We start from the raw sequence: 26,584 nt of genomic DNA on the forward strand, positions 1-26,584 counted from the left end.
GATTTGATTCGATTGATTTTGATTTATTTAAGTGTCATGCACCAGTTAGGTGCCCAGCCCATATGGGCTTACAAGACACTACAGTACATCACATACTGTATATACGTATAGTATGTCCAACATGGCGACTCATACGATCAATGAACCAAGTTCTGTATCCACAAGGTTACAATATTTACACAAGAAATATAGAAATCGAACTACAACAAGAAAACCCTTTTAGTAAACTAAGTAAAACTGAAGTGAAATCAAAATGACAATTGACAATGTGATCAAAATGAAGGAAAAAATGACTATTATATCCAATACACACACACACACACACACACACACCATACAAGCATACATACACATACACATGCTTGCACAAATACTGCAGTTCGTTCCCAAAGTCCGTCCAGTAGCTCGGCTTAAAGTAGCACAGTAGCTTTCATGCGATAACAAAACACAAACAGAGATAAACACTGGATTACAGCTAACTGCTGGTCGGAGCAGAGACCCACGGCCGGTCGCACCGCCGGGCGGAGGGGTGTAAGGTTTCAGACTGGTGAGAGGCTGGTAAGGCGATCCGAGGGACCGGCGTGCATGAAATCTGTGTTGTAATGTGGGGAGAAACTGTGAAACCAGTCGGACCATCTCCCCGGGTTCTCCAACATGGATCCCACTTTGCACAAACTAAACAGGAGCGGCCTTCTGGGAGACTCTATCCCTAATTTGGTAGATGATGAGTGTTGAGAGGGTGAAGTAGGTAATAGCGCCGGTGCATACATTTTTTGGCACACACTCATTGGAGAAAAAGTGTTTTGTGTCTTTTTTTGTCTGTGTTTGTCAGGATGCGTGATGTTTACAATTTCGGCTGATGCTCTTATGAAAAGAGAGAAAGTAGGCGGTTCAGTGTTTTGCTCAAGTACTTTAACAGGACAATTGGCTGCTGAACACATTGAGGCATCTAAAATCGTTAACCCTGTTGACTGTAGTTGGTAGTGTAGAGAGTGTGAAGTGTAGATCAGTGGTAGAATTGTAGGCACACACATTAAAGAGAGAAGCTGCTGTATTTGCATCTGTTTTCTTCAGGCTCAAATCAAGAACAATAACTGAAAAGCAGAATTTGCAGGTGTGACGAAACCTGCATTTAAAATAAAACAAACTGAAAAGAGACTAATTACACAAGGTTTATTTTAATCACAGCAAATTTTCCAGCGTTAACAAGTGTTTGAGTGATTTTTTCGGTGATGATTATATGGAGTTGACAAGTGTTGATTGGGAGAGTTGTTTGTTGACTCACAGAGCTGATGTGGCTCTGGGGCGGCTGTTCAAAACTATCTAAAGCTGTTGAATTAACTCTCATTGGTGTGGGCTTATATAAACACTGGTGTTTATATAATGGTGTTTTTCACCCTCTCAGAGTTAAATTAACACTGACGATTGTGCTGTGATCAAATTAGTCCACCTTCTTGATTTTGGAAGATGGAGTCATTGAGATGAATGTGGCACAAAATCTTTATTCCCACATAAATGCAGGCCTCGTGGTCTTTAAATACCCCAGAATTAATATTTCATTTGTTGAATTAGTTGTAAAATCATCCCTGATCATCATGGCAAAGTAATGCCCAGACATATAATAATATCACCGTATCAGATGGTGCGTAACTCCATCACCTTTTGCAAAACCTTCTGCAGCTGTCAGCCTAAGAAGTTAGACTACGAGTATTACAGTGTTTTACTACCTGTCATTGGTGAAGTTCGGCCGCTAATCAACACCAGGCCATGTGTCTCTCACCAAGTCCAGAATATGACTGAACGCTGTGCAAAAAATAATGCGGTTTGGCCCTTTTTCATTCAGTTGGCTGAAACTACTGGCATCCGGCTACAGTGACTCTTATTCAGTGTCTTGATTGATTCAGAAGCTAAGACTGACGCTGTTTTGCCCAGGTGTTGAATTTAAGTCCTTGTGAAATTGCCTTTTAGGTTGATATTTTGCTTTTTTTTTTTTGCAATACACATTCTGCCCAAATTTCCTCATTTTTGTTTGTTGTTTTATGTACTGAAATTCTCTTTAATTGCAAGTGAGAGCATTTTAAGGAGTCGCTGACACACTTAGCGTCTGTCAACAGAATCCGATGTGTAGGCAGCGTCTCTGTCCAACCCTCTGCTGCTCGGGCCAACCTCAACTCTAGGCTTGCGGTCGACAGAAACGGCTACTGTTCAAAGCCTGAGCCAACCCCGACAGTGATATTGATGCTGTGGTCAAGGCTGTAACGGCTTTCAATCGCAGCCGACATTTTACAAGCCAAACACCAGCGGGCGCAGGGACCAATGAGCAAGACTCTTGTTCTCTCTAATATTCCAAGGACATAAACAGCCTATTCCTGGATCTGTTTATTGAGCCAAACCCAGACTGACCTTTTTTTTTCTTTGTATGTATTCTGGTGGTGGCAGCGGCACTGGCACTGAGCTGTTAATAGAATTATCACTCTTGCATCTGAAGCCGTTAATGTCAGGTTGTTGGCCAGAGACCATTAAGTTGTGGCATAACAATCCACCAATCAGGCTTTGGGAGATTAGCTTTTTATTGGGGTTTTATGAGATATGATTTAACGATAACACAGTGGTCTTAACACAACTTGTGCCTGGGAATAACAGTAATTAGCAGAATTGTATCACGTTAACAATGCAAATATGTACTGAAAATATGAAGAGTTTGTTTCTAAAATGGATATATCCATTTTTGGGCAAAATCAATACAAGCAGCACATCATTCAAAACCTCCAAAATGTAGAGGATCCAGACTGTAGACTAATCCAGACTGTAGAAGTGTTACCATGCTACCATAAATCATAGTACTATAAGAAGTACTATAATTTGCTTTAATTTTGTGCTATCAATCATATTGTATGAGTAGGAGTCACTTTTTGACTGTTTATTTTGGAACAAAACTCTTCATGCCACTCAACTACACATCTTTTTCAGTCTAAATTGATTATCAAGCAGGCAAGTGTGAGATACACTCAGATGTGATTTCTGGCGTATCTATGAACAGTGCTCATGTATATTTCAAATACTGATACACTTGCCTCCGATTATGTTTCAGTCGGGATCAGCAGGCAAGTGTACGTCAGCATGTGTGCTAAAACCGACTTTTAGACCGCAGCAATCTCAAATTTCTCTCAAATTTTTTCCTGCTTCCCCCATATAGGCCTACAGTATGTTCTACGCTTGGTGGCTACTGGGCCTGCTGTGAAGTGTATGTTAGTGTTGGGTTTTCCTTGAACAAATTCCCTGTAAAAACAAAAGAGCCTGGCTGCTGCTGGTCGAAGGAGGAATTAAGGACCCCAGTCTGTCCCACACATGGGACTGTCTGTCAGCCAGGGGAGGAGGAGGAGGAGGAGGAGGGGGGGCAGTAGGAAAGTTGCAGTTGCAGCAGAAAGGTTGCAGAAGTTGCTGCTACATTTCACAAAGATGTTATAAGAGCGTTAAGATCTGCAACGTGTGCACAGGCTGGTTCGATGGTGAATTTACCCTGGCTTTGATAGCTAAGAACGTCATACTACGTGATGTCACATCATTTCACGTCACACCACATCATGCCACGTCAAGATAAGACAAGCCAAGTCAAGTGTATTTATAAACCTTCATAATATTAGAGCTGCAGAGAGTAAACAAGGATATAAATACAGATAAAAACCAGTCTACTTTACAAGAGCTCATGTCACATCGCTGAGGAAGTGATGAACTGGTTTGGCTTGTTTGACTTTGACTCTACTCACATGTGTGTTTTCTTCATAATGACCTGGTTGCATAAGTGACTATTCTGTAGGTCAAATACAGTATATACATACAGTTTTTATTTATACAGTACACCATATACTGTACTGTATGTCAAGCTTTGTTTTTACAGGAGCCAATATTGGTTCTCTAACGCTTCACTGGATGAAATAAGAGAGCAAAATAAACTAGAAAGTGTTGTGACTTTAGTTATTCATGCCTTTATTTATCAATGGATTGTTTTTACTGACCATGCATTCACTTTTAACACCTCCCTATTTCATATTCATAGAGTTATACACACATGTTACTCATTCACTCTCCAAGCCAAGATTGAACTAGCAACATTCCAGTCACAAGCCCACTTCTCTATCCTTTAGGCTGCCACCGTTTGTAAAGTGATTAATCTCCCACCAGTGCACCAGCTTTCCCACCCCAGAGCGATAAGGGAAAGGGTGTTGATGCCTTTCTCATCCACTCACTTCGCTGGTCATCCATCACGGCTGGATCCCCTCACTGCTGCCCCGCTGTGGGCAGAGACAGAGGCCGGTGGGGTCGAGTTAGCTGCTGGAAAACAGGTGGCTTTACACATGTCAGAGGGAAACGAAACAGCGGGGGCAACTAAACAACTAAACAACTGTCTTCAGGAGGCCAGTGGAGGGGAAGAGAGAGGGAGAGAGACAGACAGACATACAGAGACATAAGAAGAATAGAAAGAAGATGGAAGGGAAGTTGGTTGTGATCAAAAAGAGGGAGACAGACGGAAAGAAAGACGATGGATAAAAGCAGAAGAAACAAGGGAAAGACAGATTCAAAGATATAGTGAGGGAGAGGCATCTGAGAAAGAGGAGAGGAAAGAAAGAAAGACATCTGAGAGAGATATAGAGGGGGAGACTAATAACTTTCTTTATATAGCACTCGTTAAAACTTTATACCACTTGTTACAACTTTGAAATGAATTTAAACTTTATAATAAAACACAATGACGGTAAAATGGACAAAAACAAATCAGACAAAGGCCTGTCTATAACAAAGTAATTTTAAAGATGACACTACTTTTTCCTACTCCAGCTGTCTCAATAAAGTGAAATATATTGTACTAAAGGGAGCAGACTGCCCACTCTCCTTTAAAAAAAAAAAAAAGAAAAGTGGGAAAGACAGTGGGGTGTTCATCAACGGGGGGCGCTGTACTTGGCAATCCAGAGGGATTAGTGACAAAAGGTCTGAGATGTCTGGGGCCGGTCAGCTGACGAGTCTCCAAATCCAAACAAGAAAACTCTCATTATCACTGTCGCACTCTCACCAAGACGCTATTAATAGAAGCAGAGAGGTGGACCGTCTGGGGAAAATGGCACGACAAACTGCAGCATGTGATAGTGTTACGCTGATAAAATGTTACACAGACTAGTTTCATGCACTACCCTTGACCCTGTTTTATGTATTCTAGGTCCTGCTGTCCTTGTAGCATGTGTGTCAGTGTTGTGAAACTCTGTCAGTTGTTATTAAGTCTTTACAGCAATATCACCAAGACAGATTTCTTGGTGATAGAAACAATTCTCACTTTGATTTTGGTATGGTTTGAAATAGTGTAATATGAATGTTTTCCATTGAATGCTGATTGTTTTCAAATGTTCAATACATTTTTGGCTAATAGTCTGTGCTGTGTTCGTATCACTATTCATAGATGCTCATAGATGTTTATTTTTATGCTTATTTGCAGCCGTTTCCACCCAGGAAGTCCATCGCAGGACGCGTCGTCCACATCTGCAACCTCCCAGAAGGCAGCTGCACGGAGAATGATGTCATCAACCTGGGACTGCCCTTCGGCAAAGTCACCAACTACATCCTCATGCGCTCTACCCATCAGGTACAGTAACGCCTTGTGAGAATGTATTTTTAAAACACCTAGGTGAGAGGAACTGTGTTTGCACATCGTATAATTTACATTTATACTTTTGGTACTTAGCTGACACCCCCTAATCAGATATATAACTTATATTACGAGCAACCATCATTAAGGGTCAAGGCAGTGAGATAACAGAATATTTCCCTAATGCTAACAACATCCTCTTTATATTGGCACATGTGAATTTGCCTGTATTTGCATGTGTACTCAAGGGGAGGTACAGCAGTTTGTCAGGGCTTCTGCTCATCAGTGGAAGTGTTTATTACCAATGATGGCATGTAAAGCCTGACACAGTTTATTGAAATGAATCAATACTGATTATCTAAGTTTAGAAAAGCTCAGATAATATTGTTAAACTGTAGACTTTGTTTTCCTGTAGCGTTAGTGTTAGGGTTTATTAATCTTTTGGCTTAGAACAAAAGTATGGAAATGCAATGCACCAAATTATCTAGCATAGTATAATTATCTTATATTGTGTATTTCTATGACAAGGAGCAAATCTTATTTTCCGCCACAACTATGCAGTGATATCATGTAACTTGTCATAACTAATCAACCGTTTTACTGCAGCTCATGATGTCTCACTCCGGCTCTAAGTTTCATTTGTCAAAACAAATTGACACATTAAGTTCACCCCTATCAAATTTAAAGATACTAAAATCATGGTGTTAGTTACGATGTTTTAACTTGTAACTGTGCTGACAATTTATTATGCTAATGAAATACGATATCTTGTGATGATGATTTAAAAAGATTTGCCTGCATCCAGCCTGACATCTGTTACGCCAGATATGTTTGTGCAGACGTCCTGTAAGAAAGACCATAAAACTGTCAGGAAGAGGAGGGGGGACGTTGTCTAAATTGGCTGTTCTCCCATCAGGCCTTTCTGGAGATGGCGTATGTTGAGGCGGCTCAGGCCATGGTTCAATACTACCAGCTCACCCCAGCCATGATTAACGATCAGAAACTTCTCATACGGATGTCCAAGAGGTACAAAGAGCTGCAACTCAAGGTGAGATTGAAGAACAAAGAGAAACTGTAGGTTAAAAGCCATCTATACTGGATTGGATGTGTAATATGGCTTAATATTGTGAGCGAAATAGCGAATTTTGATTTCTTTCTATAAAGAAACCAGGCAAAGATGTTGACTCAATCATCCAGGATATCAACTCTCAGAGGGAAAGGGACGAGATGCAAGAGCTCGACCAGTAAGACAACATTTCATTTTCTTTTGCATCTTCTGCATGGCAAATGATGCCTTTCTTTTAATTTTGGAAGTGTGTCCAATACTGTGACGTCTTTTTCCTTGGATTTCCTATTGATGAAGTTTGAGTTTCTGTAGGTGGCACTCTTGTCTTTGTCTGTTCAGCCATGGTGGCTATCACTGCTCATACTAACTACCCAGTTCTTCTTCTGTTTACTCCAACCAAACCGCTGTTGCTGCTAGCGGCAATGTAAAACACATCATTGTAAAACAGTGTATTTTAAGTGGATAATCCCCTCTCTGTCCCATCCCATCATATAAAATGCATTTCAGATGTTCAGATGTCAGCCACTTGAACATGTAGCTTCATGAGCTTCATGCAATCTACATCATAAAAATTGGGGTCTGGTCAGTGGAAAAGCAAAAATTATTTTTGTGCAATTGAGTTGTATCAGTCGGTGATAGAGAACAGCAAAATGGAAGTTTATGTATATGAAAATGTTATGAATTAATACTTTGAGCTAAACTAGTGTAGTTTTTCTTATTTCAAGAAGAAAAATATAAAGTACAAAGTTAGAAGAGTAGAAGACTTCTAGTCCATCTAATCTACCTATCGCCTTCTTCCAGCTACATGCCAGAGCGGCCGCGCTCCCGCAGTCCAATCAGCCGCTCTCTGAGTCCTCGCTCCCACAGTCCCAGCTTTACGTCCTGCAGCTCAGCCCACAGCCCCCAGGGGGCGCCGGGCCGGGGCCCCGAGAGAGGCAGCAACGGCCTGGGCCCCCGCCGGGGCTCCTGGGACTGGTCCTCACACCTGAGGAGGGGCGAGGAGGAAAGGGAGAGGGAGCGGGACGAGCTGTGGAGAAACGGGGGCGGTGTGGATGACGACCGGCCCAACGGACGCATGGCCGACCGCCGGAAGGCTTACCAGAAACCTTTGGATCACATCAGCCCCCGATCTGCAGAGGAACGAGGAGGAGGAGGAGGTGGAGGGGGAGGAGGAGGAGGAGGAGGAGAAGGGATGAGGGGCAACAGAGACTGGTACCCTCGAGGAAGCCCTCAAGGTTTGTCCTTCAACTCCTACAGAAACATGGAGGATGACTTCTACATGAAGGAGCAGATTTACAAGTCAGAGAAGCCGCCCAGACCTCCGTACCAAAGACACGATGCCAAGTCGAAGAGGAGGGACGGAGGCGACTACCACGGCAGGTCGAGGCACTCTGAGTCTGAGATGACGGAGGAGCCGCTTCCTAGGACGCCAGAAGACAGGAGGCAGGGTTCACCAGCCAGGAGGAGCAAGAAAACCAGCAGGAGGCATGCTAGTAATGAGAAACAGGAGAGAGAAACTGCTACTGAGAATAATGTGAGTACAGGAATGCTGTAAATGAACATCACTACTGTTTTCATGATATTATGATTCTTAATATGGAGTGTTGTTGGAGAGCCAGATCTATATCTATTAGGGATGGAAGGATATGCTTATCTCACGATACGATTCGATGCGTGATATGGGGTTCACGATTTGATACAAACACGGTACGATGTAATAAATAAATGTTCAATGACAACAAAGTCGGACTGCAGAATTATGTTTATTTCTGAGACACAAATCTTTCTAGCAGTGGAATTTGCTTGCTAGAATGTAAACAACAATTTAAAAATGTCATGACAAAGTGCAAATAATACAATTTGCATGGAGAGCTTGTGAAATTGTGATGGGCAAACCGTCTCATTTGTGATTACTACAGCAGAATAAAATGTAGGTAATATCACGATTCATTTTTCTGCTTTTGTATTGCGATATATTGAATTTCAATGTATCGTCCCATCCAATTGAGATACCTATATATGTTATATCCTTGTAGCAACAATGATGTTATTTCTTTTGCCAGGATCGCCAGTCAAAAGAAAAATCAGTTTCACCTCAGCGCAGCAACAAGCCAACAGAGGCTACTGAATGTGAGAAAGACAAAGACAGTGTAAGTAGACGTTTTGATCTTCATCACACATTTATGTCTCATGTTGGAACTGAAAAAATGATTTTAGTTTTTGAACGGGCTGGTGGAGGAGTTGCAAGGCGAGGGAGGGTTGACAGCTCTTTTCTTGATCCGTTTTCATCTGTTCCCCTAGATGGAGGAGTGGGACAGCGGAGACGACACCGAGGGGGAGTGCTGGTACCCCAAGAACATGGAGGAGCTGGTCACTGTAGACGAAGTGGGAGGGGAAGACGACTCCATCATCGAGCCGGACCTTCCCGAGCTGGTGGAGTACGCTCCCTGCCCCAAAGCGTCCAAGGAGGAAGAAGTGGTGGAGGAGCTTGTCCCTCCACCACCTCCCGCCTCCTCCTGCTCTGAGATGCAGGAGACCCCTAACAAGACACCCAACCAGGAAAAGACCAAGGAGAATGACGAAACATCTGTAACTGAGAAAGCAGAGGATGTTTTAATTGGAACCAGTCCCAAAGACCAGACGCCCAATCCAGCGGTTCCTGAGCTACCGAGCACCGACATCAGCGACTTCCCCAGTGAGGAGTTCAAGGCTGCGCTGGAGGAGACGTGTTCGGAGGACAAAGTGCCAAATAGTGAGCCAACGCAAGAGCTGCTGGAAAACCACGTTAGTGTATCTGAGGGCAGCAAGACCCAGGAAGTAGCACAGGTCACGGAGACAAGCAGTAAAGGGGCGCAACGCAAGGATGAGACTCTTAAAAAAGGTAGTTTGCAGAAGAGAAATCAAATATTTGCATGGAAACAGTCCAGGCAATCCAGATCTGTTTATATCAATATCGTATTTTGTAAGTGTGTCATAACATTCTTGTGAAATTTTGTGTATTTCACAGAGATTGAGGCTCCCTCGCCGTCTAGAGAGCAAGACAAGGCCGTCAGTGAGCACAGCATCCCTTTGGGTAAGCATAACACATTCTATTTTTATTTTAGTTTTTCTGTTTAAAAACACATATTGTTAAACAGTCATATTGTGAGGATGTGACAATGTAATCACTTAATCACACAATAGGGCTCTCATGATTTAAAATGTCAATAGCAAGTTAAATAAAACTCATTCAACATCAGCAATAATGTGGAAAATTGTATCAAGTTTCTCTGTCATGAATTGAACCTAGTCCAGCATAAAAAACTAAATCAAACTGGTGTTTATGGTCCTCGAGCTGGACTATATTTAACCTCTGACAGGCTGATGGAGGTCTGGTTAGTCATGAGCCGATGGCCTCGGTCCTAAAGATAAAACGTTATCGTACATCGTTAATAACTGCACGGACAACCTGTTGCATTAACACTCTAATTGACGGGAATGGAGAGAGATGAGTGTTAGTATCAGTTGCCTGACCACTTGCTGGCCTATTTCAGTGAGCAGGTTGTGAAATGCACCCCAGAGAGAAGTGTATTTATATTACCATTAGGGTGGAATGACACAGCCGAGCACATGGCCGGCGTCAGGCCCGCTGGACAAGAGTTAGAGTCGGAGTGCTGCAAAAACAATGGAGCACAGGGCAGACACACTCAGAGGGTTAGGGTTAGGCTGCTATTTCTGTTGTATGATGCCCTTAGAATGTGTGTGTGTGTGTGTGTGTGTGTGTGTGTGTGTGTGTGTGTTGGCTGTTGATGTTGTCTTTCAATTCGGCTTCATAATATAAACCTGCCGGCATCCAGTATCTGTCTGAATTCTTTTATCAATATATATCAAACTTATTTTAAAAACAAAGGTCCAGTGCAATGAGAACTGCATTTCTTTAACAAAGGACCTGTTAATGTAAAGTTACCCAAATTATTATAACTGTCAGCACTGTGGAAATTTGACTAACGCCCTTTGAAAAACTCTCCCTCTGGTTGTCAACAGAGTCACATAGATTTAGAGTTCCTGTCTACTTCCTGGTGTACATGATGTCACCTACACCCAGGTTTTAATGAATGCTCTGATTGGTCGACAGCGGGCATATCGGGTTTCTCATAGTCTGTCAGACAATAGCCAATAGCAAAGATAGAAATATTGGCCTCCAGTGGAGCCACAATAGGTTCGGCTCTCACTCAGTCCTGCAAGCTTTGTACCATCATCTTTGTACCATCTAACTATCACTACTACTACTAAACTGAAAAACAATGATGCTCATTGTGTTAGAAATCAAAAACTTTTCCTGAATGAGTTGAAATCATTGCACTGGATCTTTAACTTTTGTAAAAAATAAATAAATAAATAATTTAAAAAAACCCAATACATTCAGAACCAATTTTCAAAGAAACCCATAGGTTCGAGTTAAATATTTCACATGATTTTACTTACTATTACATTTTAGAATGAGGAAAGCATGGACATTTTTGTTCTATTTGATGTAGTTATTGCATTTCACTAGTTGAGCCTGCAGGTGATAAACGTGTGCTGTTAGTCTCTCTGTGTCGTTGTGGGTGAATAAAAAAAAAAGGGGGCTGAATGAATCAGATTTGAATGAATGAGGAAAAAATATGTGAATTAATGGGAAAAAATACGATTTTAATGAATGAAAAGGACATTGTTAGTGAATGGCAAATATTCAAAACTTTACTTTGTGTCAAAACTTTTTTCCACTTTCAAAATAAAGATACAAAAGTAACTCCATACAAGTGTAGCGTTACATCAACTGGACTGAGATATTTGAGTTATTATTGACTAATCTGATACAACTGTAAATACTCCTTGTGTGAACAAACCTTCACCTGTCATTTGTTGATTTCTGGAATGGGCTTTTTTTTCTAATTGTTGTGTTTTCTGTCCAATAGGAGTGGAGTTCATCGTGCCGAGGACCGGCTTCTTCTGTAAGCTGTGTGGACTCTTCTACACCAGTGAGGAGACGGCGAAGACGACACACTGCCGCAGCACCGTCCACTACAGGAACCTACAGGTAGATATATACTGTATACATATAGCATGGTGAAGACACTGATCCTGCTGGTGATGATGATGATGATGGTGATAATATTGAAGAGGGGGAGGAAGACGATGATAATCTGGAGTAAAGTGAAGATTATGTCCACATTTATTCAATCTTCCCTTCCTGAATTATGAAACCCACAAGAAGAAAAATCTAAAATCAGCATGCTGGACTTTGCTGAGGCAGATATGACTGTGAGTGAATGTGTGCGTGTGTGTGTGTGTGTATGTGTGCATGCATATACAGTATGTCTGTCTGTTGGGTATGTATTGATCACCAAATTCATGAGATTTCACCGCCTGTTGCCGGGTTGGTGAGTAATCTCTTTGTCTCATACTTTGACGGTCGGCACACACACTCCGCAATGTGGAGATTACTCACCAACCCTGCAACAGGCAGTTACATTTGATCTATTTAGAAATTGATGTGAGGGTCACATCAGCAGAACCCTCAGTAATGCAGTGAATATACTGTATATTTATGTATGGATCTGCACTCTTATTTGACAAAAACACTGTTGCAAAGGATTGATTCCACACACCAAGTCTCTAGAAAAACTTTATTTTACATGAGATAAAATAAACATTTTGTAAAATGCGTTGGTTGCGCTGAAACGTTTTATCTCATGTAAAATAAAGGAACTTTTTAGTGTGTGTCTTCTTAGTGTGTGGGAAGAATCAATACTTTGCAACATTTTTACATATTATTTCCTTGTTTGTAATATGGGAATACGCTCAAATGCAGTCATATCAGTCAAGACAGATATATGCAGCCGTATATGCAAACATACCCACACACATGCACACACACCCACACACACACACACACACAAACACATGCATGCAAACTTGCAACTGTATTAGGTTTCTCATTAGTGGCCATTCAGCAGCGAGCCCTCTAGTCTTTCCTCTGCTCTGGCAGCACAGCTGAGCCGAGCCGGAGGAGCAGAGATTCCCCAACATTTGATGGATTACATTCACAGAAAAAAAAAAAACTGTTTTAAAAACAGTTGTGCTGTCTGTCAAAGCTCTGTGTATTAAGCTGTGTGTGTGTGTGTGTGTGTGTGTGTGTGTGTGTGCCCTGGTTGTAGTAGTTGTTTTTTCCTTTATTCTGATCACAAAATCAATTTTAATTTCAATTTCTGTTAAGTTTTATTAATTGGATTTTCTTGTTATGATTTCATTTCTATATTTTGATATAAGTTGTTTATTTTATAATTACTTGTTTAATTATTTATGTTAATTGAGTTTCACTTTAAGGATTTATTTGATCTGATCTGATCTGATCTGATCTTACCTGAGTTTTTATTCTAACGTGGAGAAAACCTATTATTATTTTTACCTTGAGTTAGTAGAAGAGACATCTGTGCACTCAAATCAGCCACGATTTCAGATATGTTTCCATATATTTTGGGATATGAATCTTATCTTTTCTCTGTTCTTCCGTCTCTCTGCAGAAATACCTGTCTCAGCTGGCAGAGGAGAGTCTTCTGGGCGCGCTCACTGAACCCTCTTTTTCAGAGTGACCACAGCTTGACCTCTGACCTCCTGTACAGCGAACAGCAGAATGTGTGTGTGTTGTTGGTGGCAGGCTATGGACAGCTATGGACAGTGTCATATTAGCCAGCACATGTGGCTAATATGACACACTGAAGCTATAATATTTGGAAAATTGCACTGGTTTCGACAAGTGGTAGATTTTGGGGGAAAATGCTTAGATATGTCTAGATTGGTGCTGACAGTCCCAGCTACTGACGCCCTCCACTTTGTACATAATAGAAGTGTAATGTATAGTGAGGCTTTAGTGTTTGATAGCAAATTTTTAGCATTTAGCAATTTTCCTACAATTTATTTCATCAGATATACTGTGCGGCATCAAAGTTTTTCACCAAAGATTTGTGTTGGATATAACTAATTTCTTATTCTTATACAGTGGAAATGTATTTGTCATATTTGATGACTGATAAGACAAAACTTATGATACAGTACTGGCTCCAGTACTGAGTCCATTTGCTGTTTTTTAAATCTATTTTTCCCATGAGAAAACCTAATTTTAAATAGTTTGGATTAGACTTTCTCCTAGTAATATAATGATATATTTTTAGATGCAAAAATGACTTGAAAATATGTGCCAAAGAATGATTTTACTCAGTTAAAAAAAAAAACTGAGGCAAATTCTCAGGTTTGTTGCATTTGTTGAACAGATTTGAATGTATAAGACAGATACATTTTTATTCATAACTGGTGGCTTTGGAGGCCTTCGCTTTCTTTTTTTTCTTTCCTCTTGTGCCTGTTTGTACACTGAAATAACTGTCAGTCCAAAATGGAGATTATTGGATAAATGATAGTGCAACTATGCAAAAAGATGTTTGTTCTCTTTTAGTTTTTTCTGTTGGATTCAATTCACAAGACAATCCCAATCATGTTTGACATTATATATTTAATGCGTTAAGTGTTGAGAACCTTAAACTGGACCATGTGTTTAATTTATCAGAGTTAAATGAACAATGTTTCTGACTGATGAGACAGCCAACAGAGATTGTTTCAGCAGGATTATCAGGCCATCCTCTGTTTTGTACACTGTGAATACTGATCCTCCGACATCAAAGATAGTGTTGTTTTTCTTTGATGAACTTTTCATATGATTTTTTCTGATGCAAAAATAACTTGAATAAACGTTTCAAATGAGCTGCTTCCTCTTCATTAAAAAACAAAACAAAAACAAAAACAAATTTTGCCTATGGGCTTGGAACGGTAATATGCAAAAAATGTGAAGCATGCAAAGTATGTTCAAATATATCTGAGGAATGATTGTTGTTTTTCACATAGGCCTACTTGTGCTTGTGAGTATTTTTGGGAACTTTATACCTTTACTCCACTACTTTTTAACTTGAGAAGAGCAATATATATATAGTGAACATGTTTATTTACTTATTATGATTAAATGTATAGAAAATAATGTCATATCTAAGTAGAATTTCACTAGTGAAGTGAAGATTGTGTAGATTCTTGACACAAGCTATAACAAGGTACTTACTGCATGTAGACATAATATAAAACATTATTCCTTGAAGCATAATGAGGTGTAATGTTGAAAATCCTTATAGTACATTATGTTCAGACAGTTTATGAGAGGACTTTGGACGGGACTGTTGGAAAAGAGCTCCCCCAAGTGTTGAGGCAAAACACATACATCTAAGTCTTAAAACAAAACTTCTAGGTCCAAGCAGCAGATGTGTAAAACTCAGTTTGAGTTTGTTTGGACACTTGACGTCAGGATAGTCAAAAGTCAGTATTCTCTTTGTTATTATTTGTTATTAATACAACTTTTCACAATCATGCATTATACTGTTAATACGGCTTATGCAGAGTAAGAGTTATGAACTGCACTATATTCTGTATCCTCTATCTAAATTCAGATGCAAAAGTTAGTAATGTTGTGGAATATACTTTGTATGAAGAGGGTTGTAAAGAGTTAAATTATACATAAAGTTGTGTGAGTTTTGTCTTAGGTTATTCACACTGTGGGCTTACAGAACATAATGTCCTGTAGACAAACTGTTCTGGTAGGTTGGCAACTTTGGATGGAATAACACATTTTGTTCATTTAGGCAGAGCCAATAAATATCATCATCATCATCATCACATCATCATCATCAAACTTTGTCATGTCGCTGCCAGTAACAAACAGAAACATTACATAATAGAAAAGTGCTGTTCTGCAACCCAAAACATAGGGGGCAGCACTTTATTAGGAAGATAGACCGTGCAGAAAATGCTAGAAGAAAAGGGCCACTCTGCGTTTTCATTGGTCCTTTGCTTTAAAAACCTACGTCCCTCCAGCCAATCAGATGAGGAAAACACAGCACTACGTGCTAGCGTTGCTGGGTAGATAAAACAAAAACAACAGCGTTCGTATCAGAGTTTGGAGCTTGGACACCAGAGACGGTCAGTGATTTTATTTTTGAGCTATTTAAAAGAGAGAGCAATTGAGTTAGCTAGCAAATGCATATTTCAATCTGACACTGTCGTCTATTTTAAGGTGAACACAGCGAACGATGTAACGTTAGCCAAAGCTTTAAAAAGAGCTAGCGAACACGAGCAGTTTGTTTTTGTTGTTTTTCTGACGTTTAGTTTGCTAACGTTACAACAGGGAAATGTCGAGTCAACGGCCAAACTAACTGTAACTGCCATTTCCGATTTTGTGTAGCGTTTGTTTTATCGTTGCAGTTAGATTAGATATGCTGCAGACAGAGGCTCGCCTTTTGACGCAGCTCTTTCCGTTGACAGTGCAGCGAACAGTTTAAGCTAACGTTAGCTATTGTTTATCAACAGAGTGACTATGAATGAATGGGGGGAGGGGTGGCTGTTGCATTACTGCATGTCTGGGCATGTTGTTAACGTATGTCTGCATGCTAAATCTGTGTTTCTCCTGCACTGTTTCAGGTATCAAACTGATATTCTTTGATTTGCACCCAGTTCCGCTGCAAATTATATTTTCTATTGAAAAACATGGCAACTGACTGCGCGGCCTGGCTGAACGCAAACCCCGTTGGTGAGTGTGAACCAGTCGTCTGGATTTAAATGCCTCATCAGCTGTCTCTGATCTGGGGCACTGGGGCTGTTTCATGCGGAAGTGGTTGATTGCGTGCAGTGCCTGCTGTGCCTGCAGTCTTACTGATGTTGAAGTCACCATTGATTTGATTCTGTTGTTTACCCTACATTTTGTGGGAGATAGCCTATATCAAATCCAGCAATGGCTGCCAAAACTGACAATGCAAATTCAAACGGTGCTCAACCACAAAAGGAGTCAGAAGTTACTTACTCAGTGTTGATTTACTCAAACACAAATTCACCCCCCCATTCCTCTAAATCCAACAGAGGCCGAGGACCTGAGTGACTCCTTTGTATCTGGCGATGAAGACAACGGAGGAGCAGTGACCGCCACCAAGAACATCAACAACGAGATCAATGGCAACTGGCTGCCCTCCTCCACCAGCAGCATCCACGAGGCACGTCTGAAGGCCAAGGCCAAGCGGAGGCTGAGGAAGAACTCGTCCAGGGACTCCGGCAGGGGGGACTCCCTCAGCGATAACGGGGACTCGGTCAGGGGAACGCCGGCGGCACCCACCAGTCCCAAGAGCAAACTGCTGGACAGGAAGTCCCGGCTAGGCAAGGGCAGGGGCCTGCCAAAGAAAGGTATTACGACTGAACATTTAAATAAACAAAGAAATCATAGTTTTGACGAAGGTAATTGTGATAAGGTTGTGTCATCATGTGTTGGACTCATATGGCATTTGCAACACTGATTTTGTACTGTACTTGCTGCCTAAATGATAATGTGTTGAACTCTAGTACTTTTCAAAGGAAAACCTCTCATTGATCATTACCACAGGCTTGTGAAAGATAAGTAAATAGCAGCTGGTTTGGTGTGTGAACCACATGGTCTGGAAGGCCTATATGGCTGTGTGACCTACTGTTGTCATCACCTGGTGACTTGTCGTTTAGCAGCAGTAAACCAATTAGCATGTAAACAAATGGCAAGGTGATCTTGAGCAGCTCACACCCACTTAAACGCACTCTTCTCTTTCCTTGGCATCTGCTTGGTCAGGCTTTTCTGGAATTTTCCACTAGAGGCCAAATAATAATCTTAGGTTAGGTTAGGTGTGTCTGTACTAGAACTTACTTTTCACGAATGCATGTTGTAAATATTCCATCTTTAAACTTCTGTGAGTGCCTGCATGGAAACCTGGCTTTGATTTTAGAGGAAAGTGGGGTTTGGTTACCCCTTTAAGGTCTATGTAGGATTTGTCCTTTTGTGTTTATTTGAATTAGAGTTGTAATCTGTTTCCTTTTGCATAGCTGAAGTGCAATGATTATTTATCAAAGGGCACAGTGATAGCTGTAGATAAGTGCATTATTATTGTGTTGGACCCTAGTGATAACAGCATTAGGGAATCAGCTGAGACATGGCGTAGCCTAATGATTTACTAGTAACTCTGTGACTGCTTATGCAATTTGTATATCAAGCCAAAGATATGACCGTGAACCTCTGACCCATCTTCTCCTCACCCAACTACCTTTTTAACACTAACGCATCACAAACTTATGAGGAGAACAGAAGGTGGTGTGCGTCAATCATCTTCCAAAGGGCCAGCTGTCACTCACTGCGGGTCTTTATTTGGTGATGTCAGTGTGCGATGCCCACACACATACGCCCCCACACAGCAGCAGGATCGGCGTTCTGCAGCAGCAGTACAGTCGAGTCACTTTGCTTTTCCTTTAGGCGGTGGAACTGAAACTAGAGCAGTTTCTCTGGGCATGCCGTCAGCCCATTTTTCTGGTTATGCAACAGAACTGCCATGCCGCTAGAGTCCTGCAATTTGAGCGTCGTGTTCCTACATTAAAAGTTTATCATGCGTTGCCGTTTTTGAACTTTTGCGGGCGAGGGCAATGGATGTGTGGAGTCACCCAGCGAGGGCTAGCTTGGAGTACACCATGTTTCGTGCTGAAATGGGATGGGTCTGCACAGCCGATGTGGGCCGAACTAAATATAGCGGGATGTAATGTGTCACACATATTGGGTGGGACTTAAGGAGGGTTTAGAACATGTCATACAAGCTGCTTTGGTTTTGGGCTTCTTAAATTGTCTGCAATCTGTTGGTGCTGACCTGAGACCCAACAGATGTTCGTTTGTGTAACACTCATGAACCCGTCATCCCTTCCAAATCTATGGATTATATCACCAGCAGTTTGGCCCTAATGTTGTTCTAAAACACATCTTGGGAAGTGGTACAGATTACACACAGATATATGTAAAACCACATAATATTGGTAATATTAATATGTTACATTAATCATAATATTAATTTATTTACGTTACTCCACTAGACCAAGCTTCACTAGGCCTTATATTGTTTTCTAGAGCCCAGAGTTTTTCTCTCTCAGATCATATAGTCAGAGGGTGGTATTGTAGCTTTGTGGTTAGAGAGACCATCCTGTAACTGTAAGGTCGCAGGTTTGATCCTCATCGTTTTGATCGGAGCAAGACACTTAGCCCCTACCTGCACACTCATTGTACTTTCCTCGTAAGAAGAATATCAGCTAAAAGCCAAAAATCTGGCCAAGCCAAAAAACTTAAGATGTTCCAGTGCTGAAAATCAGCATCGTCTTTCTGTTTCCATGTCTCTGTGATATTTTGATACGTGACATCATGCTCTCTAGCCCTCGCTGCCCCACCTCCCCATGTCTGCTGTGAAAAGGCTTTTGAAGGTGTTTTTCAGGGGTTATATTTCAGGGTGCTGAAGGCATCCTGTCAGAGGAGAGCCTCATGCTCTCAAAAGCTTCGACTGAGCTCTTGTTCAACAGTAACAGTATGTCTAAGATGTTCCTTTTCTAAAACAACTCATGTTTCAGGTAACCAGGATATGTGGGCCACTGAATCTTTTGATGCCCTTGATTTTTGCCTCATTGCCTTAACATGAACGGTCCTGATATTGTCTAAATACGGCCTGACCTTTGTCCGCAGGTGGGGCTGGAGGCAAAGGTGTGTGGGGCCGGTCCGGTGAAGTGTATGAGCCGGAGGAGGTAGATGTGAAAGACCCCAACTATGATGAAGCTCAGGTACGAACTGTGCTGTTGATAATCTACATCTGCATAAAATATCAACCAGTGTCCGAAATTAACTTTTTGGCTCACTTGCCAAAGGTTGGTAAACTATCATTTTTTCCCCCTAGAAATATGTCACCCTACACGTTTTGCGTGTAGAATCGAATACTGAGTGTTAATTTCAAAATTAATCACTCACATATACAGTGGATCAAGATTGTAATGCATCATGAGGTGCGACAGAATTCAAAATACTATACGTAAGAGAGCATTTTCAAAGTTTGAGAACAAGCAAAGACCAAAAACTGTATAACATAGGCATTCAATTATTGTATGAAATAATTTCTGGCCAGTGTGGTGGGTGGCCATTATTGATTTAGACTTGGAATGCGATCCAAAGCAGTGGTAATTATTTCTCGTCAATGCCCCCTGTGTTGTGTTTGACAGGAAAACTGTGTGTATGAGACAGTGGTCCCTCCGCTGGATGAGAGGGACTTTGAGAAGACTGTTACCCCCATAGTGCAAGAGTACTTTGAGCACGGCGACACAAATGAAGTAGCGGTAAGTGCTTCAGATCCTGCAGGAAACAGCTTGTCAATAGACTCATCCTCATCGCTCACTGAAATTCAAATCTACACAGAATAACTGTATTTGTAGAGCACTTTTCATGTCAAACTGCTTTTTCATAAAGTGCTTTGAAATAATGCTGAACAATTTATCAGAATAAATTAATTTCTAAACTCATCAAACTCAGTAAATCCTGCACACTGACATCTATTTTTTTTTTTTTAAATCACTTTTCCTCAAACAATTTTAAAGTTCTAAAAAATGATGACAAGAAAAACTTATGATGATATGAATCACAGTGTAAATCGCAATTGCAATATTCTGTCAAATAATTGCAATTAGATTTTTTTGGTCAATATCTTTCAGCCCTACTGTAAAAATAACGTGAATCAAAAGATAAGGCCGCATGCTTAAAGATTAAGCCTGCGCCAAGTTAAAACCTCCTTCCACCTCCAGGAGCTGCTGGGGGAGCTGAACCTGGGCCCCATGCGGAGCGGGGTGCCCTCGCTGGCGGTGTCTCTGGCCCTGGAGGCCAAGGCCAGCCACCGGGAGCTCACCTCCAGGCTGCTGGCCGACCTGTGCGGGCCCGTCCTGACCCGCGGTGACGTGGAAAGCTCCTTCGACAGACTGCTCCAAGAGCTCCCAGATCTGGTGCTGGATACACCTGGAGCCCCGCAGGTGGGTAGTGTGAAAGGGATTGGAGATTTGTGTGTGTGTACGCCTGAAGTTCAATGAGCAAGTACAGTTGTTAATGAGTGTTTTATTAATGTCTGTATGCATGTTATACTGCTTGTATATAAAACATGAGGATAATTCACTTTAAAGTCAGTGAGTTAAGGATGTGTATTTTCTTAAAAAATCAAAAATTTAATTGGAAATATACTGGAGTTACCACTTTGCAAAAGAAAAAAAAATCCAAAGGCTTTGCCATTTATGTTAATTGCAATCTCATGATGCAAGTCATATTTTGAATTTAGTGAATTGGCCACCCTCATATGTTTGTACTGTATTTATTGTTGTTCAGAGAGAATATAGTTCAGTTGCTTAGGAAGGCAAATGTCTGCATGTACTGCGCATAATATTTACACAAAGCAAACACCTGCGGGTGTCCTCATCCTTTTACTCATGTATGTTTTTGGAGATTATATCTGTGTGTTATCATCTAGAACATATAGACATACTGATCCCCACTCCAGTATTGAGGGGCCACCTGAAAAAAGGCGTGTTACAGGGCGCTGTGGTGACATTTTTACCAAAGAGCATATGTACACCTAAATATAAAATTTTTTTGGTTCTTTTTTGTTTTTTTTACATTTTAGGCAGTTTATAACTATCCAGAGCAACTTACAATCATTGCAACAGTACATAAAATGCTTTGATTCCCAGATTACCAACATTGTAAGCAACCAATAGTAAGGAATGCAAGGGTGAGAAGGGTTAGGGAAGGTCATATTTCCATGACAATATTCCTGTGGCCCTTGAATGGGGAAAAAATTTTGGAACACGGAAAGTTATAAGCATGATCTGTGGAAAGAACTGTAACTGCTCATTCCCTCTTTTATCCCACAGTGCATGTGCACGCCTCTTTTCAATTTTGCAGTTAACTCATGTTTAGGTAATCATGTTTAGGCGTCTGCTATGAAAGTGGTGACTCTGTGGAGTGCTGGCTCACCCGACAGTTAGCCCCATTACAGTAAACACAAAAGACTCTTCAGGCACGTCAGCTGAAAGTATCGTTTCTGTGTGAGGTGTTTGCTCATGTTAAACCTTCACACTGTCTGCGGCAGAGCGCAGGGGAAGAACACTGTGGTTTGACGTGTGTGTGGGTGAACTAGCGTGTGTATTTCAGCTCTTTCCTTTCAGCCTGCACAGACATGAGATCTCTGGCCATTGTCTCTCCGCGCCGGCAAAATGCTAGCTCAGCGTAGGAGGCTAAAAGGGTTATTCATCCTCCTCTCCCCACCCCTCCTTTCACACTGTCTCACTTTCTCTCGCTCTGTCATTTCTGCCCCACTCTCATTTCTCTGTTGTTTTAAAGGGGCATTATGCCTCTGCCCTGCCCCCAGCTCTCTCTCTCTCTGGTTCTCACTCTCAAACTGCGCACACACATACACTGCACACTCCTCTCTTTCTCCTGATGTGCCTGCCAGTCTAGCCACAGCTACAGGTCAGATGAGATGGAGCTGCCTCTCGTCTGTACAGGAACAATGGCCGCTGACGAGCGCAGGCTTTGTCCGGACCAGAAGAGCAAAGCCAGCTCTTTCGTTTCCCTAAATCATTGGCCTGTACTACTGTAAACAAACACATACACACACACACACGTGCCCATGAGGCCACTGTCATCTGTCCTGTCAGTGGTTTTGAGGGGCCTCCAGTCCTTCAAAATGAAAGTTATTTACGTGTTGTTTCTATGACGCATCACACAGACAATTCAGAAGTAAGACCTGGTAATATCTGCAGGTCTTTGCAAGTTTACTTAACAAGATTTTCACAGCAAATGCCACACCGTTTTCCTAATCATCCGTAAATGTTTATTCCATGGTGCAAACTTGGAGCACCCTTGAGTAAAAGAGAGAGAGAGGTTATATTTTAGCTGCCCATGACGTGTGGCTGCAGTCCAAATCTGTCACCTTTTTGATTTCCTGGTAAAAGACAGTAAGTCCTCTGTGATTATTTTGACTGCGCAGCAAACTTGGCAAGCAAAGTACCAGGCCTACAGAGGCTTGAACCTGATGAGTCAAGCTTCCCTTGACCTGTGCTCTCTGGGAGGGTCACTCCCCAGCCTGATGAGGCGTTATGCAATTTGTTTTGGATTGTTTACATTTTTCCCCCCTCTTGTATTTGCCTTCCAGCTGGTGGGCCAGTTCATCGCGCGGGCTGTCAAAGACCAAATCCTGTCCAAGAGCTACATCGAGGGCTACAAAGGCAGAGTTGACTGTGAACATGCAAGGTACGCTGTTGTTTGCCAAGCTCCCGCGCCCATACTTTCATTTTTTCCTTTTATGCTGCAATCATGAAAATCTTCAGAGATTATGTCAGGGTTTTTTAACAGGCTGTCCGTGGGTGGGATCATATTGACTGCTCAAGCTGGTGGTGGAGAGTGCTTTAGTCGATGAAGAGATTGTGTAAGCAAGCCTCTCTATGAGACAAAGTACGTTTTAATTAAATGAACCATGTATAGGGATAGTGTACTTCTTCGGGTAGAGCAGTGAGGGTGTGCAAGAGCGGGAGACTCTGATGTTCTCTTTGAGGTTTGGACTTATGCAGGTCCATAAGAATCAGAAATTATTAAAAAGATAGGGAAAGATTTTAGGATATTGCAAGGATTATTTTACATACAGTATGTGTGGAAAAAAATGTGCATTTTACACACAGCGGAACAATCAGTTGCAAGTTGGGAAGAGGGACTAGTAATGAATGTAGGGGCAAAAATTAAAGTTGGAATGTGATAAGGGGATGTCGCTGTTTCCACCCCCACAAACCTTGCATGTCTTTGATTCTCCAGGGCGGCTCTGGACCGGGCGGCGGTGCTGCTGAAGATGAGTATGGGAGGTCTTCGCATAGACAACCTGTGGGGGACGGGCGGGGGCCAGAGACCTGTCACACAGCTCATCAAAGAGGTGAGGTCAGAGGTCAAACAAGAGGCAGACTGGAGAAGACACCAAACAGACCAAACCTCTATCGGCCATGGTTGTCTGATATCCTTGTTCATATATACTTGTTTTTTTTTCAAATGCAGTGGGACTAATGATTGTTGAACCTTCAAAATGTTGTGTTATAAAGCTCTTTATATGAATCAGTAATTTCTGTGCAAACGCTGCTTCAAATTTTAGCGATGCAGCTCTCTTTGTTTAAGTAAAAGAGTTCTCAGGTCTTTTTTTCCCTCTAATGCACTAGGCCAAATGACTGTTTTTAGACTTTAGAGTTTTACCTCTCTGGCTTACCGCTTCTGAGGACAGGGGATTTCTAAGATCACCGGGTGTGGTGCAGTAATTGGTAATAACACCTCTTCTTCTGCTGAGAGAGCTTTAACAGAGCTAGCAGTGCAAGCCTTCCCTTTTTATTATCGCTGATTGTCTAATATGCTTTTTTCACAGCTCTTTGTAGCTGCAAGAAAGTGTATTTCAAACCTCATTTCTTCTTATCATAGGTTAATTATTGCCATCATCTTTGTTCTGTCCCATCAGATGAACCTGCTGTTGAAGGAGTACATCCTGTCTGGAGACAGCAAGGAGGCTGAAAGATGCCTGAGAGACCTGGAGGTTCCCCATTTCCACCACGAGTTTGTCTATGAGGTAAAGACTGTGCTGAAATTGGTGGATAAAAAACAGCCCACAGTGAATCTGCACCTACAGCACCAACCGGTCATACAAAAGGGCTTAGGGGGGCCCAAAAAAATTCCAGTGACAACTAGAGGCAAGGGCAGCTCGCTCTCACCAGTGGAAGAAATCTCCTCAAACTGAGATACTGGAATACAACAAGACCATGTTTATTCTACATCCGACCGACAAAATGCTGTGTACTCAGGTGTAATGGTGCAACATGTTTTTGGAGTACATGGAAGACATGAATAGTCAAATGACCGTTTATGGCTGTGCTTTTTACATCTGTCTACACATATACACATACTGTACATTTAGATACATGTTGCATACATATGTACTTGGTCTGGTGTAGAAAATATGTGTTTTTTGTATTCCAATATCTCAGTTTGAGGAGGGGTTTTTTTTCCATTGGTGAGTGCGAGCTCCTCTTGCATGTAGTTATCATGAAATCAATGAATACAATCTTGCTTTGCTTTGCTACTAGCAGACACACAAAGGTTATGAGTATTTATCCAAGGTTGTGAATATGTATCTGATTTTCCTCAGGCAATCATCATGGTCTTGGAATCCAAAGGAGAGAAAACATTCAAAATGGTTCTGCAGCTACTGAAATTTCTCTGGGTGTCCTCCATCATCACTGTGGACCAAATGAGAAGGGTAAGGCGCCACCTGGTGTCTCAGTCACGCATCTAGCCAGCCATCTAGTACTAGCAACAGCTCAGTTGTTTACAGGCCTATTGCAAGACACTGCTCAATATACCATCAATGTCTTTTTTTTGTGTAGGGCTATGAAAGAGTTTACATGGACATTGCTGAAATCAACATCGATGTCCCTCGAGCGTACTTCATCCTGGAGCAATTTGTTGACCAGAGTTTCAGTGCAGGAGTCATTGATGAAAAGTTAAGGGATCTTTGTCCCTGTCGGTAAGTGCACACACTGGATGAGAAAATATTAAATATTAAAATATGCAGGGATATATAGACATATTTTTTTTCCCCCCAGACACACAACTCGCACTCATTTCTGACAGGAAATGTTTTCCCTTTATGTTTTGTGTTTGTAATCACATCCTTAAATATTTCAACCAATCGGTTAAAAGCAAATGAACAAGCGCTCTTGTGTTTACCATAACTTGCATGTTTGTTTGTTTTTTCTCTTTTCAGGGGCCGAAAGAGATTTGTGAGCGAGGGAGACGGTGGTCGCGTGAAACTTGAAAGCTACTGAAGAGCCCTTTTATGTGCCAGATTTCCCGAAAAGTGGAGGAAAAAGCTACTTTTTACTTAGCATATTTTTGTCATAATAGTCGGGTACAATTTTTTCCCTTCTAACAGTCAAATGAATGTACATTTCTGAAACAGGGGTGGGGTAAAACAAAAAAAACAACGGCACTTTCTATTAAAATTGAAGACAAGTAGATCACTTTTTTCCAAGGTGTTTCAATATATGACATAAGCTAACCCATAAAGTGCCACACCTCTCAGTGTCAGTCATTCCATGTTGTTTTTGTACAGTATTTTCTTGATTTCACTGCCACTCTGTTTGTACAGAAATGACTGGTTTGTGTTAAGAGCTTTATAACAGGGTAAAACAAACTAAGGGGGGCACGTTGGTTCAAAGCAATACTGGCTCCCTAACTGGCTGCTGTTTCTATGCTGTGCTTGACTTTTTTTTTCTTTTTACCCTTTAAATCACACAAAGATGTCATTACTGAAGGCAACAAGACAATAGTACAGTGCAAAAAAAAATACCAGTTGGGATAATTTCACAAAATGGTGTTCAGAGTGTTTATTTTTATATTTGGGGAATACTGGTTTGTGAAATGTACCAAGTATTGCTCCTTGTTTGTTCAATAAATCACTATTAAATAATCTAAGACTTGTGTTTTGTGAATGTCAGAATATAAACACTGGAACCCAAATGTTGAGACTGAAGTTCTTTTATTTTACTTTAAAAAGAAAACAACTGAGCAGACATTTTGTTTTTTGTATATTTTATGCCAAATTACAGTAGATTGCTACAACACGCAACTGTAATATTACAATCCAACCATGCAGAAGAAATTGACCTGTAAGTCTAAGCCCTACTAATGACACTGATCATTCAAAGTTGAACCTTTTTATTTATGAAAAGCAAAAATGACTAGCCTAATAAGCTAGACCTCCCATCCACCTACAGCAAGACTCTTGGTCAAAATGTGGTTAGGGCCGGGCAAAAGGATTATCCCTCTGGAACCTCGGGGGTGGGTGGGAGGTTTCTTCCAGTTTAGCAACACTTCAGCCTTATGTAACACCAAC

The 26,584-nt window shown here is 41.4% G+C and overlaps 2 protein-coding genes across 3 annotated transcripts in view; both read left to right on the plus strand.

Annotated features, from left to right (window-relative positions):
* Positions 1 to 13,377, plus strand: part of rbm20 (RNA binding motif protein 20) — a 62,066-nt gene extending 48,689 nt beyond the window's left edge. Inside the window, exons 7-16 of the mRNA XM_071525068.1 lie at positions 5,486 to 5,632; positions 6,552 to 6,683; positions 6,800 to 6,879; positions 7,217 to 7,222; positions 7,503 to 8,235; positions 8,765 to 8,851; positions 9,003 to 9,559; positions 9,704 to 9,774; positions 11,639 to 11,760; positions 13,247 to 13,377. Of these exons, the coding sequence (XP_071381169.1) occupies positions 5,486 to 5,632; positions 6,552 to 6,683; positions 6,800 to 6,879; positions 7,217 to 7,222; positions 7,503 to 8,235; positions 8,765 to 8,851; positions 9,003 to 9,559; positions 9,704 to 9,774; positions 11,639 to 11,760; positions 13,247 to 13,315 (2,004 nt within the window). The 3' untranslated portion in view covers positions 13,316 to 13,377. The remainder of the gene's footprint in view (positions 1 to 5,485; positions 5,633 to 6,551; positions 6,684 to 6,799; positions 6,880 to 7,216; positions 7,223 to 7,502; positions 8,236 to 8,764; positions 8,852 to 9,002; positions 9,560 to 9,703; positions 9,775 to 11,638; positions 11,761 to 13,246) is intronic.
* Positions 13,378 to 15,681: 2,304 nt separating this feature from the next.
* Positions 15,682 to 26,142, plus strand: pdcd4b (programmed cell death 4b). Of its 2 annotated transcripts, none has more exons than XM_071525063.1 (12): positions 15,682 to 15,737; positions 16,236 to 16,344; positions 16,671 to 16,988; positions 19,318 to 19,412; positions 19,845 to 19,958; positions 20,421 to 20,642; positions 22,817 to 22,914; positions 23,470 to 23,584; positions 24,152 to 24,259; positions 24,836 to 24,946; positions 25,074 to 25,213; positions 25,454 to 26,142. In XM_071525063.1, exons 2-12 carry the CDS (start codon positions 16,302 to 16,304, stop codon positions 25,512 to 25,514), a joined length of 1,425 nt encoding a protein of 474 aa, XP_071381164.1. In that variant the 5' UTR covers positions 15,682 to 15,737; positions 16,236 to 16,301; the 3' UTR covers positions 25,515 to 26,142. The 2 variants fall into 2 exon arrangements, with proteins under 2 accessions (XP_071381164.1, XP_071381165.1); XM_071525064.1 differs by lacking the exon at positions 15,682 to 15,737 and adding an exon at positions 15,790 to 15,831.
* The last annotated feature ends 442 nt before the right edge of the window (positions 26,143 to 26,584 follow it).

The sequence above is a fragment of the Centroberyx affinis genome, unplaced genomic scaffold (assembly GCF_046629955.1).
Source record: "Centroberyx affinis isolate AG114_WGS23_722 - 3 ecotype Tasmania unplaced genomic scaffold, CSIRO-AGI_Caff_v1 ptg001260l_1, whole genome shotgun sequence".
Classification (NCBI taxonomy): Eukaryota; Metazoa; Chordata; class Actinopteri; order Beryciformes; family Berycidae; genus Centroberyx; species Centroberyx affinis.